The 14616-nt window shown below is 45.8% G+C and overlaps 1 protein-coding gene across 1 annotated transcript in view; it reads right to left on the bottom strand.

Moving 5' to 3' along the window:
• Window positions 1-10677, bottom strand: part of Khdrbs1 (KH RNA binding domain containing, signal transduction associated 1) — a 28240-nt gene extending 17563 nt beyond the window's left edge. The window contains exon 1 of the mRNA XM_021160678.3: window positions 10014-10677. Coding sequence (XP_021016337.1) covers window positions 10014-10395 — 382 coding nt within the window. The 5' untranslated portion in view covers window positions 10396-10677. The remainder of the gene's footprint in view (window positions 1-10013) is intronic.
• Between the last annotated feature and the right edge of the window lie 3939 nt (window positions 10678-14616).

The following is a 14616-nucleotide window of genomic DNA, read 5'->3' as shown; positions in this document are numbered from 1 at the left end:
TCAAAGATGGGAAGTCTTGATCCTCCTGCTTACATCTCTCTTAACTACAGGGCTGGCTCCTCTGTATTTCTTAACCACTGAGATGTAGTTAGGCCCTTCTGTTCTTCAACTGGATTGCAAAACTAATGGTAGGAAGGTTTGTTTACATACAATATAATACACACATAATATAAATTTTGGGACTCTTTAGTAGAGCCGGGGAGATGTCTCAGTCACCTGCATTTGAGCACAAAGATGACAGACAATATGAATTCAATCCCATCATCAGCACCAGCACCGTAATGGAAGTGACACACACTACCTATAATCCAGACTCTACAGCTGTGGAGACGGGCATCCCTGCCTGGGCTTGCTGACCAGCAGTCTAAATCAGTGAGCTCTGGGTCCCGTCAAAGACAATCTCTTAAGAAAAAAGGTAGCAAGTAAAATAACCAAAAAAGTAAAACCAGGGTGGAGACGAACTGGGGAAAAGACCAGACATTGACCTTTACATACACACAGAGGGGTCGGAACAGCCAAGAAAGCAAGAGTAGAAACAACTTGAGCCTTCAATAAGGGTCATCATCAATACTTAGAAGTAGAAGAACTGAACATTTATTCAATATCATAACAAAAATTCCCTAACTTTCCCTTAAAAACAACTCACTATACTTGCTAATATAATTGAGAATTTTAAAAATTGCAGGTTAATTACTTTAGGTCACAAGCTGCTGAAGTACCAGAAAACAGACTAAAACATAAGCGTGGGACTGGAGATGTGGTCAGAGCACTCACTGCTCTTGTCTAGTGGGTTCAGCTCCCAGGACCCACATGGCAGCTCCCAGCCATCCCAACTGCAGCTCCAGGAGACCCAGATGCTTCCTTCTGGCCTCCATGAGCACCCGCCACACAGACATACACGTAGGCATTAACACTCATATAGATAAAATAAAAATAAATTAAAATGACAAAACACTAGACATTTTCTAACTTCAAATCTCACATCTATCATGTGTTCTCTTAGTGGAGAACAGAGGACATTTTAGCAATGAAATGCTGACTTCTATAAAGTTTTACAAACTACAATTTATGCCTGGTGAGGGGGCACAGTACTTGTGAAGCAAAGGCAGGCAGTCTATATAGTGAATTGCATGCCAGCTATACATATAGTTTTTGCTCCTCTCAAAATAATTTGAAATGCCAGTCAGTGGTGGCGCATGCCTGTAATCCCAGCACTTGGGAGGCAGAGGCAGGAGGATTTCGGAGTTCGAGGCCAGCCTGGTCTACAAAGTGAGTTCCAGGACAGCCAGGGCTATACAGAGAAACCCTGTCTCCAAAAATCAAAAAATAAAATAAAAATAACTTGAAAAGGAAGCTTCCCTTGGCTAGCCCTAACCAAAGATGGTAGCACATACCTGTGATCCCAGGACTCAAAAGGACTTCTGTGAGTTCAAAGCCAGCCTGAGCTACATCAAGAATTGGTCTAAAAAAAGAGGGAGCACAAACAACAACTAAAAAGATTGTCTTACCCTCAGGCGAAAGCACTTTCTTTCTAAACAACATTTCTAAGACTGACTCCCTCAAATGATGTTTGCCTGGGCCTCTGAAGACCTTGAATGTCCCAAGAGTCAAAGAAAGAAAAGGTAAGGAATAAACAACTCGGAGATGTGACCCATCTGTTTGTCAGCCTGGCAATTATAACCTTGCCTATCTTCTCGGGTGTCTTTGATGTGTCAGCAGTCTTGGATTATTCATTTTAACCAAGTCTATCCCCATTTAGGGGGCAAAGAAACCTGAATTCAGAAATGTTATGGAATTGCTACCAAACTGATGACAGAACAATTGCACCAACTCATTGTTTTTGACATAGTAAGTGTAATTAAGCTTATAGCTTTTTTTTTTAACCTTTGCTTATTTTCCTCCCTTCTGTTCCCCTGTAAACTTCCAAAAATTAGGGCTATTTAATGACTCTCGGAGCAAAGAACAGGGTTGTTGTTTGTTTAAAGTGGGGTCTCACCTAGGCAAAACACTCTTCCTGCCTCAGCGTCAAGAGGGCAAGAATAATGTTTTCTATCATTCATACTGAACTAGAACATACATTCTGAGGGGTAGACAGAACTGAGTTGACTCATGGCTCTGCTGTATCTATGAAATGACCTTTTAATACATGATAAACTGGGGAATGCTATAAACCCCAGCACTTGGGAGGCAAGATGATCATAAGCTGAAGACTGGGCTGGGCTATGAGACCCTGCCTCAAACCAACCCTCCTCACACAGGAGGAGAAAAACACAAGATAAAAAAGAAAAAGGAATACACACAAAAGCTAATATTGAATAAGCCTGAGAAAAAGACTTAGTGGCTATGGCCTGCTATCTCAGGCCTCAGAAGGCTAGAGTAGGATTTCATGATCAAGCCTGAAAAATTTAGTGAGGTCTAGTCTCAAAATAAAAGTTAAATAGGGGGCTGGAGGGATGGCTCAGTGGTTAAGAGCACTGACTGCTCTTCCAGAGGTTCTGAGTTCAATTCCCAGCAACCACATGGTGGCTCACAACCATCTGTAATGAGATCTGATGCCCTCTTCTGGTGTATCTGAAGACAGCTACTGTGTACTCACATACATAAAATAAATAAATAAATAAATAACCAAAAAATAAATAAAAAATAAAAAAGTTAAATAGAGCTGGGTGTGGTGGCCCACGCCTTTAATCCCAGCACTTGGGAGGCAGAGGCAGGTGGATTTCTGAGTTTGAGGCCAGCCTGGTCTACAGAGTGAGTTCCAGGACAGCCAGGACTACACAGAAAAGCCCTGTCTCGAAAAAAAAGCAAAAAAAAAAAAAAAAAAAAAAAAAGTTGTTTTGTTCTTTTTTTGCTAGAGCATCAAGATGAGCTTTGCAAGTATGTTCCAAAAAATGAAATTACGTCATTCTCTAGACTCCAGGTGCACTGGCTCAGACTTCTGACCATGGCATTCCTTCTCCTGTTATTAATTTCTAGAATTTTACAATCATCAAAATACATAACTGCAATCCTTGAAGAAAAAGGTCCTCTTTCATTTGAAAAGAAAGCCTCCTATGTTAACCCTAAACCAAATATGGTCCCACATACCTGTGACCCTAGCACCTAGACAGAGGCCTTCCGTATGAGTAACGTCCCCAACTTGTGTATCATTTCTAGCCTTTACACTGTTTTCTATTAGTGTCATCTTTTGGAACGATAAGACAATGATCTCTGTGTAAATGAACCCTACCCCATGATTTTTACTCCCCAAATTGTTCCCAGTGAGAACACCTAGCACATTAGGTTCTTGACCTTTTCTTTGGGGAGGGGGTGGGGTCATGGACCCCTTCAAGAATTTGAGAAAAGCTACAGGCTACCCCCCCTACCCCAAATATAAAAAAGCCACAATGTGTTACATACATAACTGGCTGAAGAATAGAGAAAATAGCCCAGTGGTGGTCCCTTTAATCCCAGCCCTCAGAAGGCAGAGGCAGGCTAATCTCTTGAGTTTGATGTCAGTCTTATCTACACAATGAGTTCTAGGACAGCCAGGGCTACATTGAAAAAGCCTATCTTCAAAAACAAAAAAGAAAGGAGATAATGTGGGTACCAGCTTCCCCAAAGTCTGAGTTTAGAATCCTTGTATAGGAACTCAATTCGCATAGAAAAATCCTCCTATTATGGCATATTTACCATGGCTTCCCAAATCCTTTCTTTAGGGAATGACTTTAAAAGAGAATTTTATTTTTAAATTAATATTTTTAAAAGAAAAATCTAGCCAGGCAGTGGTGGCCCACACCTTCAATCCCAGCACTAGGGGGGCAGAGGCAGGCAGATTTCTGAGTTTGAGGCCAGCCTGGTCTACAGAGTGAGTTCCAGGACAGCCAGGGCTATACAGAGAAACCTAGGCCTTCCATTGAGAGACCTAGCCATACTAAGCAAGCATTTTACCACTAGACTATACACAGCTCCTTTCTTACATTTTCATTTTGAAACAAGGTCTCACTAAATTGCAAGCTGGCCCTGTACTACAGTCTGTAGCTCTAGCACACCCTGAACTTGAGATTTATTTGTCTTGGCCTTCTGAGCACCTGGGATTGCAGGCCTGTACTAACAAGTCCAGTTTTGTTGCTGAGCTTTAAGGAATTTAAGTGTTCTGCTTTCAAATGAAATGTCAGTATCCACTGTGTTATCCAGAGTCGTTGCACCAATTACCAGCAATGTATGGAGACTCACTCTAAGGCATGGTTTCAGCCCCACTTCTTGGTCTTAAACCTGTCCATCTGTCACATCTTCAATGTCTTCCTATCTGCTACTTTATAGTCAACTCATCGAGGCAAAAATCTTCCCTTAACCCCCCAAAATCCTTTGCTGTGCTGAAGAAAGCAGAGGCTCTTGAATATGCCAAACAAGCCTTCTATTTCAGAACTACATTCCAGGAAAACAAAATCTAGTTGGAATCAGTTTACAAAATGCAAAACACAGGTTAATAAAAAAAAAATCTTCTTTGTCAGGCAGTGGTGGCACACGCCTTTAATCCCAGCACTCGGGAGGCAGAGGCAGGTGGATTTCTGAGTTCAAGGCCAGCCTGGTCTAAAAAGTGAGTTCCAGGACAGCCAGGGCTACACAGAGAAACCCTGTCTCGAAACAAACAAACAAACAAAAGTCTAGCATGGGTAGGTAACTGTGTCTGCCTATGTGCATTGTTTCACTTCATCTGAACATCAATTTAGCATACAGAAGTGTGTCTATGGGGCTGGTGAGATGGCTCAGTGGGTAAGAGCACCCGACTGCTCTTCTGAAGGTCCAGAGTTCAAATCCCAGCAACCACATGGTGGCTCACAACCATCCATAACGAGACCTGACTCCCTCTTCTGGAGTGTCTGAAGACAGCTACAGTGTACTTACATATAATAAATAAATAAATCTTAAAAAAAAAAAAAGAAGTGTGTCTATGTTCAAATTCTACATTCCTTCTCAAAAATACATACATAGATACATACATACATACCTATCCCTACGCTCCTCAGAGTTCTGTTTGTTTTATTTTCCCATCAAGGTAAGGTTTAACAGAGTACAAAGCCAATCTGAGATGAGAATGGTGAGAAAGCAGACAGAAGATCACTACAAATGGTGGGTCTGACAGGCTAACCATGATGCAGATACTCAACACATACATAATTATAGCTGGACAAGGTGGCTAATCCCACACAAGAGACAAAGGTAGGTATATCTTTTTGAATTTGAGGCCAGCCTAGTCTACACAATGAGTTCCAGGACAGGCAGCACTATGTAGAGAGACCCTGCCTCCCAACCCACAGTATGTGTGTAGATATATATCTATGAATGTATCTATATAGATACACACACACACACACACACAGTACATAGCCCACCAGATGATAGATACAAAATAAACTGGGGAAGGGTCAGTGAGGACTGTGTCATGGTAACAGAAATGGAGGTCTGGGTCTCATGAACTTTATAGGGAATGGACAAGGATGCACAGAAAAGGCTAAGTGCTGGGCGCTGCTCTCTAGTGTTCTGTATCTCAGATTCTTCATCCTCACTTCCTTACTAGCACTCCAAACTTTCTCATACTTTTCTTATTTCAACCAATTAGTTCTGTCTTTTTAAAATTTCATTTGCAGCAGGCAGTGTATAATGAGGGAGCAAGGAAAAAACTTTTAGCTGTCTGAGGGAAAAGGAGTCAGTATGTGAATCAAATGTAGACTGTAAATCCTGTTGATGTTGTTTAATTGTGTTAACTTAGTCAACTATTATCTGTGTACCTCTATCTCTCATCTGTAATGGTAATAGGATTGTCTTCTCAGCCATCCAGAGGCAGGTGGATCTAAGTTTGAAGACAGCCTAGTCTACATTGTTAGACCCTAGCTCAAAAACAAACAAAAACAAAAACCGGGGCCAGGAAGGTGGCTCAGCATTAAGAGCACTGGCTAGCCGGGCGTGGTGGCACACGCCTTTAATCCCAGCACTCGGGAGGCAGAGGCAGGCGGATTTCTGAGTTCGAGGCCATCCTGGTCTACAAAGTGAGCTCCAGGACAGCCAGAGCTATAAAGAGAAACCCTGTCTCGAAAAACAAAAAAAAACAAAAAAAAAAAACAAAAAAAAAAAACAAAAAAAAAAAACAAAAAAAAAAGAGCACTGGCTACTCTTTCAAAGGACCTGGGTTCAATTCCCAGCACCCAGATGGCAGCTCACATTGGTCTTTAACTCCATGTCCAGGGGATGTGACAACCTCACAGTCAGACATGCAGGCAAAATACCAATGCACATAGAAAATAATAAATTTAAATAAGGCAAAAGCAAAAAAGACCCAACTTTAAAGTGTTTTCTCTTAGTAACCACACCAAAGTTAAACTCTGACTGCATAGCTAAAAGAAACATTTAAGAAACAGTATTTTTATGCGGGGGCCTAGCAAACACAGAAGTGGATGCTCACAGTCAGCTATTGAATGGATCACAGGGCCCCCAATGGAGAAGCTAGAGAAAGTACCCAAGGAGCTAAAGGGAACTGCAACCCTATAGGTGGAACAACATTATGAACTAACCAGTACCCCGGAGCTCTTGACTCTAGCTGCATATGTATCAAAAGATGGCCTAGTCGGCCATCACTGGAAAGAGAGGCCCATTGGACTTGCAAACTTTATATGCCCCAGTACAGGGAAATGCCAGGGCCAAAATGTGGGAGTGGGTGGGTAGGGGAGTGGGTGGGGAGTGTATTGGGGACTTTTTGGATAGCATTGGAAATGTAAATGAGGAAAATACCTAATAAAAAAAATTAGTTCAAAAAAAAAGAAAGAAAGAAACAGTATTTTTGCCTGGCATGGTGGTGCACACCTTTAATCCCAGCACTTGGGAGGCAGAGGCAGGTGGATTTCTGAAGCCAGCCTGGTCTACAAAGTGAGTTCCAGGATAGCCGGGGCTATACAGAGAAACCCTGTCCTAAAAAAACCAATAAAATAAAATAAAGCTAGGTCAAAAAAAAAGAAAAAAAAGAAAGAGTATTTGTTAACCCTGAAAACCCCTGTTGAAAAGAGAATGATCACCGTACTTGATGTCAGAAAGGCCACATTATGCCTTATGTATATGGGAATTATACCAGAAGAAAACCATGGTGACATTTTATCTAGTGAGTACAGGTCAAAGGAACCTGGCTGATTTTACATATGACGTAGACCTCACACTCACTACTTTACAGATGACACTGCAGACTAAGTTTCACAGGACCAAGTCACTAAGGGTCACTCTCCAAAGTTAACATCTTAAAACTGACAACTCTCCAGCAATTACTCTGACAGGTTATAAAGATTTGAGGAAATACAGCCGGGCGTGGTGGCGCACGCCTTTAATCCCAGCACTCGGGAGGCAGAGGCAGGCGGATTTCTGAGTTCGAGGCCAGCCTGGTCTACAGAGTGAGTCCAGGACAGCCAGGGCTATACAGAGAAACCCTGTCTCAAAAAAACCAAAAAAAATAAAAAATAAAAAAAAAAAATAAAAATAAGATTAGCAAGTCAACCTTTACCATAATGGTATTCTTCAGTCTGCAGGTACTTATTCGAAGTGCCAATCAAACACAGGTGTTTGCTATTTGCAAGCCAGTATGAAAAAATAAAAATAATGACCCGAATTGTAAATCAGTTAGTAGAGTACTATGTCTGATCCTAGGCATTGCACAAACTGAGTGTGGTGGGGCACACCTCCCGAACCCTCGAGGAAATGGACCACAAGTTCAAGGTCACCAGTCTCTATACAGAGAGTACCCAGCCTCAGCTACTTTTTTTTTTAAAGGGGGAAAAAAAAAAAATCAAAATTCTACTAAGTTGTCAGAACAAAAGAACAGAAACGTAAGAGCCCGAGTATTACAGAAGAGAGGTACCAAGCTGACACGCACGGAGTTGATGTTTCTATTCACTGACCACAGGTTTTGTTTACTGTGCTTCAAAGGCCCTTATTTGCTGTTTTCATATTTGACTGGAAAGAAAAGCAGGTCTTTAAGTCACTGTAGATCCGTGACCTTTCTGCATTGTACAAACGGTAAATCCCCTTCAACAATGCTGGGAGACAGGGAGCAGATGAAGGTAAATGGTATATTCCTTTTATTTCTTTTCAGCTTTGTATTTTGAGTACCTGTGTAGGACATAAGATAACATCAGGCCGGGTGGTGGTGGCACATGCCTTTAATCCCAGCTCTCTGGAGGCAGAGGCCAGCCTGGTCTACAAAGTGAGTTCCAGGACAGCCAGGGCTACACAGAGAAACCGTCTGGAAAAAACAAAACAAAAAAAAAAACCCAAAAAAACAAAAACAACAACAACAAAAACAGAGAAAGAGAGAGAAGGAATATCAGATCCCCCAGTGCTGAAGTTACAGGTGTCTGAGAGCCATGTGATGTGGGTGCTAGGAACTGAACCCCTGTGGAAGAGCAGACAGTGCTCCTAATGGCTGACTTGGCTCTCCATTAGATAGTGCTCTTTTCACAATGAACTGTCCACGATATCGTTCTGGCCAGAGTGTGATGCTCTGTGTACTGGACGCTATCAGGAGATCTGGGGGCTCTGGAGCATTGCTCTCCGAAGGAGAGGGGGTTGAATTCCGAAGCTCTCAGGCAGTCTTTGATGAAATAACTTTTATCCCCTGTAGTTAGGGCCTAATATACATTTTGGGGTGGGGTGGGATCTAAAAGCAGATGCTTTCTATTGACTTGGTCTGAGAAGTTAGGGATGCTACATCTGCATGTGGAGGGAGGGCCATCGGGTGTTAACCCCGTGTGACTACTCATGGGGTGTCTTGGTCAAGTGTTCCAGGTTGAGAGCAGGGTTTCTGAACCCGCTCAACCTTCCCAGTTTTTGTCTGGTGACAAGGTTCCGTCTGCCCCTCAACAGTCCAACTATTCAACCAGCAGGACAGACTGTGGCAGCCGGGCGTGGAGGCGCACGCCTTTAATCCCAGCACTCGGGAGGCAGAGGCAGGCGGATTTCTGAGTTCAAGGCCAGCCTGGTCTACAAAGTGAGTTCCAGGACAGCCAGGGCTATACAGAGAAACCCTGTCTCCAAAAACCAAAACCAAAACAAAACAGAACAAAAATTTAGATATCATAAAAAATACTTACTAAAACCATGTCTAACTACAAGTGAGGGTTCAACAGGCGGCGGTTTGAATAAGGAAAAATATCTAAGTCACTCAAGTCTAGAGAAGAGAGCTCGATAGTCTACAATCAGAGAACAAAGGCTACCATTCTTAAACTATCTCTACTCCAGCAAAAACTAAAACAAAAAGACCAATTTCACGTTCATCTCACGCAAAAGAACCTGCCTGCCGCCCCTTACCTCCCTCTATCATTTCTTTCTACGGTCTCCTGGGCTATCCCCCCCCAACACACACGTTTGCATAACTTCAGAAACACATATCAAAATAAATCAAGAGAAACCATCCGGGTCTACAGCAATTCTTACTCGACAGCCCGAAATGGAAAACTTGGCTTGAGAAAACCTCAAGCTCACGGATTCTCTCGTCGCCCCGACCTCTGATGAACTTAAACCCGAGTTCCCGCTAAATCCCGCCCCGCTCCGTAGATGCTCCGTGCGGGACTGGCATTCCGGCTATCTCAATCTTACACCCCAGGTCTCCATCACCCGCGATCCCCGCCCCCTGCAAAAAAAAAAAAAATGTTTCCTCTTTGGGAAAGCGGAGAGATAAAGGTTCATTTCTGTTAAGAGCCAGTCCTTGGCGCGCGGGGCAACTACTACAGGAGGAGAAGGGGGCGGGAGCACGGTACTATCCATCAAGCTCTCCGCGCTCGGAGATCGCGAGTCCTCTTCGGGCCTCGTCCGTGGCTCAGAAATCTTCCCTTACACCCTGAGCCCGGGTGGGACTGTGGGTGCAGAATCTCGAAGGCCAGGTCGAGATGACAACTCTCGATGCCCGGGCTCCGAGGGGGCGGGAGCAAGAACAAAGCGGCGGCCACCCACAACCAGGACCGGGAGACCGGGAGGACCCGCCAAGAACCGCTTACCTACGGACAGCAGCTGCATGGCGTGAGTGAAGGACGGGTCGAGCGAGTCCTTCTCGGCCATGAGTTCAGGCAGGTACTTATTCTCCGGCTCCATCTTGACCGCGGCTGTGGCTGACGGGGGCAGCAGCGGGGTCGGCGCGGAACCCACCACCGTCGCGTCGGGACCCGGGGTGGAGGGAGGCAGCAGCGGCGGCGGCTGCGTGGCGGGCGAGGCCCGAGCGCCTCCTCTGGGCCCACCTCCGCCTCCCCGGGGCCGGTGAGGAAGCGGCGACGGCCGAGACGGGGTCAGACGCACCGAGGGGTGGGCACCTGACGGGTCCTTGGAGCAGCTGCGGCCCGAGGACCGGGTGAGGCGCGAGGCAGGGTCGTCCCGGCGCTGCATCGGGGATGATGGGTGGCGAGCGAGCGAGCGAGGAAGCGACGCGGCGGCAGCTGAGGCCCGAGCGGCGGTTGGCGGGGGTGGAAGAACAGGAGCGACAGCGACCGAAGCCGACCCGAGCGACCCAGCGAGAGAGCACCGGAAATGAGGCGGCGCGCGTGCGCAGGCGCCTACCGGCACCGCCCTTGAGTTTCTCCGCGGAGAACAAAGTCCCCAGTTGGACCACGGCGCCTGCGCCGACTGAAGACGTCGCCTCCCCGCTCGGGCTCCGAGTCTAGGGCGCCTGCGCGGGCGCCCGCCGCCTTCCTTCGTTTCTTTTTCTTTCCCACGTGACCCGGCGCTAGCGGTACACGTGTCTCCCCTCCCCCTCCCCTCCCCCGGGTGGAGTGCACGGAGGGGGCGGGCGCCGTGGAATGTCTTTGTCTGCGCTCGGGCCCGCGGAGTGTGCGGCAGGAGACCTGTTATTCGTGCGCCACGCCTCCTTCAACCGCCGAGCCTGGGGAGGTCCCCGAGGGAGCCGTGCCGCGGAGTGGAATCGGGGGCCGCCCCTCCAACCGGGAAATGAAAAGAACGCTTCTGGAGAGAGGGGGACGCGAGGGTTAGAGCCAAGTGAAGCCGGAAGAGAGGGAAAGACTGCGCGAGCGAGCGAACGGGATGGGAAGATGGGGATGCGGGCGGGCGTGGTGGGAGGGAGGAGGCTGACCCAGAGATAAGTGATGGGTGTGCGAAAGGGAAGCCAGGAATGGGGAATGCTGTGTGTTGCAGAACTGAAACTTAGAAGGGGTCGAAGGGGTCAGTCCGAGACGCAAAGACCGGAAGAAAAGGGCTTCCTCCATACCCAAGTAGGGCATCCAGGAAGTCAGTCGGCAAGATTTCCATTGGAGCAGGTTCAAAACTGGTGAGAGAATTATTAAAAGATGCATTTGGGACCGGGTCAACTGGTAATGCTGCTTGTCACCTGTTTTTGGAGTCCCCGGCTTGTTGGCTTGTTCCCCACCCACTCACCCCCGGTAAATTCCAAATTTTCTCTCTCTCTCCCTCAAACCCCGCCTACTCAGAAAGCCTCAGAACACAAAAAGGCGCCAAAAAATCCAGTCCCGAATTCCTGACTACTAATCCTCATCTTTAGTCACCAGCCACCCAAGCCCTACCCTCTCCCTAGATGACCATACCTGGGCACAAGCTCAGCTTGTGGTAGACAGGTCATTTTCTTCGCCTACAATCTATCAAAAAAACGTACCAGCCATACTCTGGCCCCGACCTCTGAGGCTGGTGGACACACCCTGGAACCCATTTCCAAATAAACATGCTTCCCCACCCCACGTCTTGAATTGGCTTATTTCGTTGGGGGTGGAGGGGACGATTATCAACCTGAGTTCTAGCCCCAGGCCCAAAATAGAAGGAGAGAACCAGCTCTCCCAAGTTTTCTGACCTCTACTTGCACATAGAGGCCTTCATGTCCAGCCATACTAAGGGGATGAGGTGGTTCTGCATCATAATGCTCTGAGGATGAAAAGCCACAGAATTACCTCAAGTTTGAGACTAGTCTGGCCTACATACACAGCTCCAGGCCACCTAGGACAGGCCACCCTGTCCCCCAAAAGCAAACTATTATATTAGGTCGCTGACATACTGCCGTCCTAGCACCGGTTAGACTGAAGTGTTTTGTTGCCACCTTTTGTTTATTCTGTAAAATGGTGACTCCAGGGCCAGTCCTTAGCCCATGTTGGCTGCCTAGTTTTCAGAGCTCCTACTCCTGCTCTGAATGCCGGTCCTTCACAAGGGATCCCACTGCACTCTTTCAAAAAGACAAATACTTTTTTTCCTTAACACGTGTTTTCACTGCAGAGTCCTGGCTGGCCCAGGACTCACTCTGTAACCCAGGGTGGCTTTGAACTCATAACAACTCAGTCTTAATCTTCAGAATACTAGAATAACAAGACATAAATCACCATGAGACAGATAGTACTGCTCTAAGGACCAGGGCACAGTCTCCAAGATCTCTTCATCCTAGGATGCTGTATGCAGATGGAACCCAAATTAAATCCCATTAAAAGTCTGAGGCAGAGATGTCAAGATGTCTGAGCTGGTTAAATCATGTTCAGGCCTGAAGATCTGAGTTGATCTCCAAGACTACATAGTGGGAGGAAAAAACTGACTCTCAAAAGTTGTCCCCAGATCTACACATGTGCCATGAAACAAAATGTACATATACACACACACAAATAAAGATCTAAATAAAGATCTTTTAAAAATTTTATAAGTAGCCAATCTAGGGAGGCAGAGGCAGGCAGATTCTGAGTTCAAGGCCAGCCTGGTTGACAAAGTGAGTTCCAGGACAGCCAGGGCTACACAGAGAAACCCTGTCTCGAAACACCCCCCCCCAAAAAAAAAAAAATGTCAAATTACTGGAAAGGTTGGGTTTTTGTTTGTTTGGCTTTTTTTTTTTTTGGTTTTTCGAGACAGGGTTTCTCTGTGTAGTTGTTTGGCTTTTTTGGGTTTGATTTTGGATTTGTTTAGCTATTGTTTTTGAGGTAGGGTTCTTACTATGTATCCCTGGCTAGCCTGGAACTTGATTTGTAAAGCAGACCAGCCTCTGCCCCTCTGCTTCTCTCTCTGCATTGCCCCTCTGCCTCTGCCTCTGCCTCTGCCTCTGCCTCTGCCTCTGCCTCTGCCTCTGCCTCTGCCTCTGCCTCTGCCTCTGCCTCTGCCTCTGCCTCTGCCTCTGCCTCTGCCTCTGCCTCTGCCTCTGCCTCCTCTGCCTCTGCCTCTCTCTCTCTCTCTGCCCCTCTGCTTCTGCCTCTAGAGTACTATGATTAAAAGCATGTGCCATCATAGCCACATGAAAAAGATGTCTAAAATGTTAATTTGTAAATTTGTATCACTTTTCTAGTCACCTAACTACTTGTGTCTAGCATTTGTGCTTGAATCACTCATCAAAGCGAGCCATAGAAAGCATTGCAAAAAGACCATCCCCAAATATTTCGCCTTGATGTATTCATTACCAATAGGCAATCAGGTTAAAGTTTTCTGAATTTCCCTTATCTGCCCAAAGACAGGGCTTTCAATAAGAACTCACTAGTGAGCCGGGCTTGGTTCCGCAGGCCTTTAATCCCAGCACTTAGGAGGCAGAGGCCGATTTCTGAGTTTGAGGCTAGCCTGGTCTACAGAGTGAGTTCCAGGACAGCCAGGGCTACAGAGAAACCCTGTCTCAAAAAACAAAAACAAAACAAAACGAACTCACTAGTGGGGCTGGAGAACTGGCTCAGCAGTTAAGAGCACCGACTGCTCTTCCGAAGGTCCTGAGTTCAAATCCCAGTAACTACATGGTAGCTCACAAACATTGGTAATGAGATCTGACACCCTCTCCTGGTGTGTCTAAAGACAGCTACAGTGTACTTACACATAATCATAAATCTTTAGGCTGGAGTGAGCAGAGTCCTGAGTTCAATTCCCAGCTATTGTATACTCATATAAATAAAGTAAATCTTAAAAAGAAAAAGAAGAACTCATCAGTTGTCTGCTCAGGAAGCTCTGACAGGAACTTTTACCACAGGAAGGGAGACTTCCCCACACAAAGATTTATTATAAATTATTACACACTTTTTTTCTCTGAACAGGGTTTCATTTTTCCCAGACTGACCTAGAATACACTATGTTGCCAAAGATGATCTTGACACACACACTCTCTCTCTCTTTTAAGATGTATTTATTTATTTTATGTATATGAGTACAGTGTCCCTGCCTACAGACACACCAGAATAGGGTATTGGATCCCACACACATACACACACAAAGATAAAAATCTAAGCAAAACTTAAAAATTTTATCAGTATCTGTGTCTGTGTGTCTGTGGGTGTGTGTGTGTGTGTGTGTGTGTGTGTGTGTGTGTGTGTGTGTGTGTGACTGTCTCTCTGCATGAGTGGACACCACATGTGTGCTGGTACCAATGAAACCAAAAGAGGATGTCTTCATTAGGAACCCCCTGGAGCTGGAGTCACAAGAGATGTAAGCTGCCCAAAGTGCATACTAGGAAAAGCAGTGAGTACTCTATAGCATTAAGCCATATGTTCACCTTGGCCATGAACTTGCCTTCCTGCCTCTGTTTCCTGAGTGCTGGGATTATATGCATGAGTCACCCCCTGACCTTTTACCCTGTCTTCTAGGCACCCCCAAATTCTTCCACCCAAATCATTTACTCTAAGGATATCTGTTCATCCTCTA

Source organism: Mus caroli, unplaced genomic scaffold (assembly GCF_978045245.1).
Source record: "Mus caroli unplaced genomic scaffold, Mus_caroli_1 scaffold_6, whole genome shotgun sequence".
NCBI classification, from domain to species: Eukaryota; Metazoa; Chordata; class Mammalia; order Rodentia; family Muridae; genus Mus; species Mus caroli.
The sequence above is the reverse complement of the archived record's forward strand: the minus strand, read 5'-3'. Positions and strand labels throughout refer to the sequence as shown.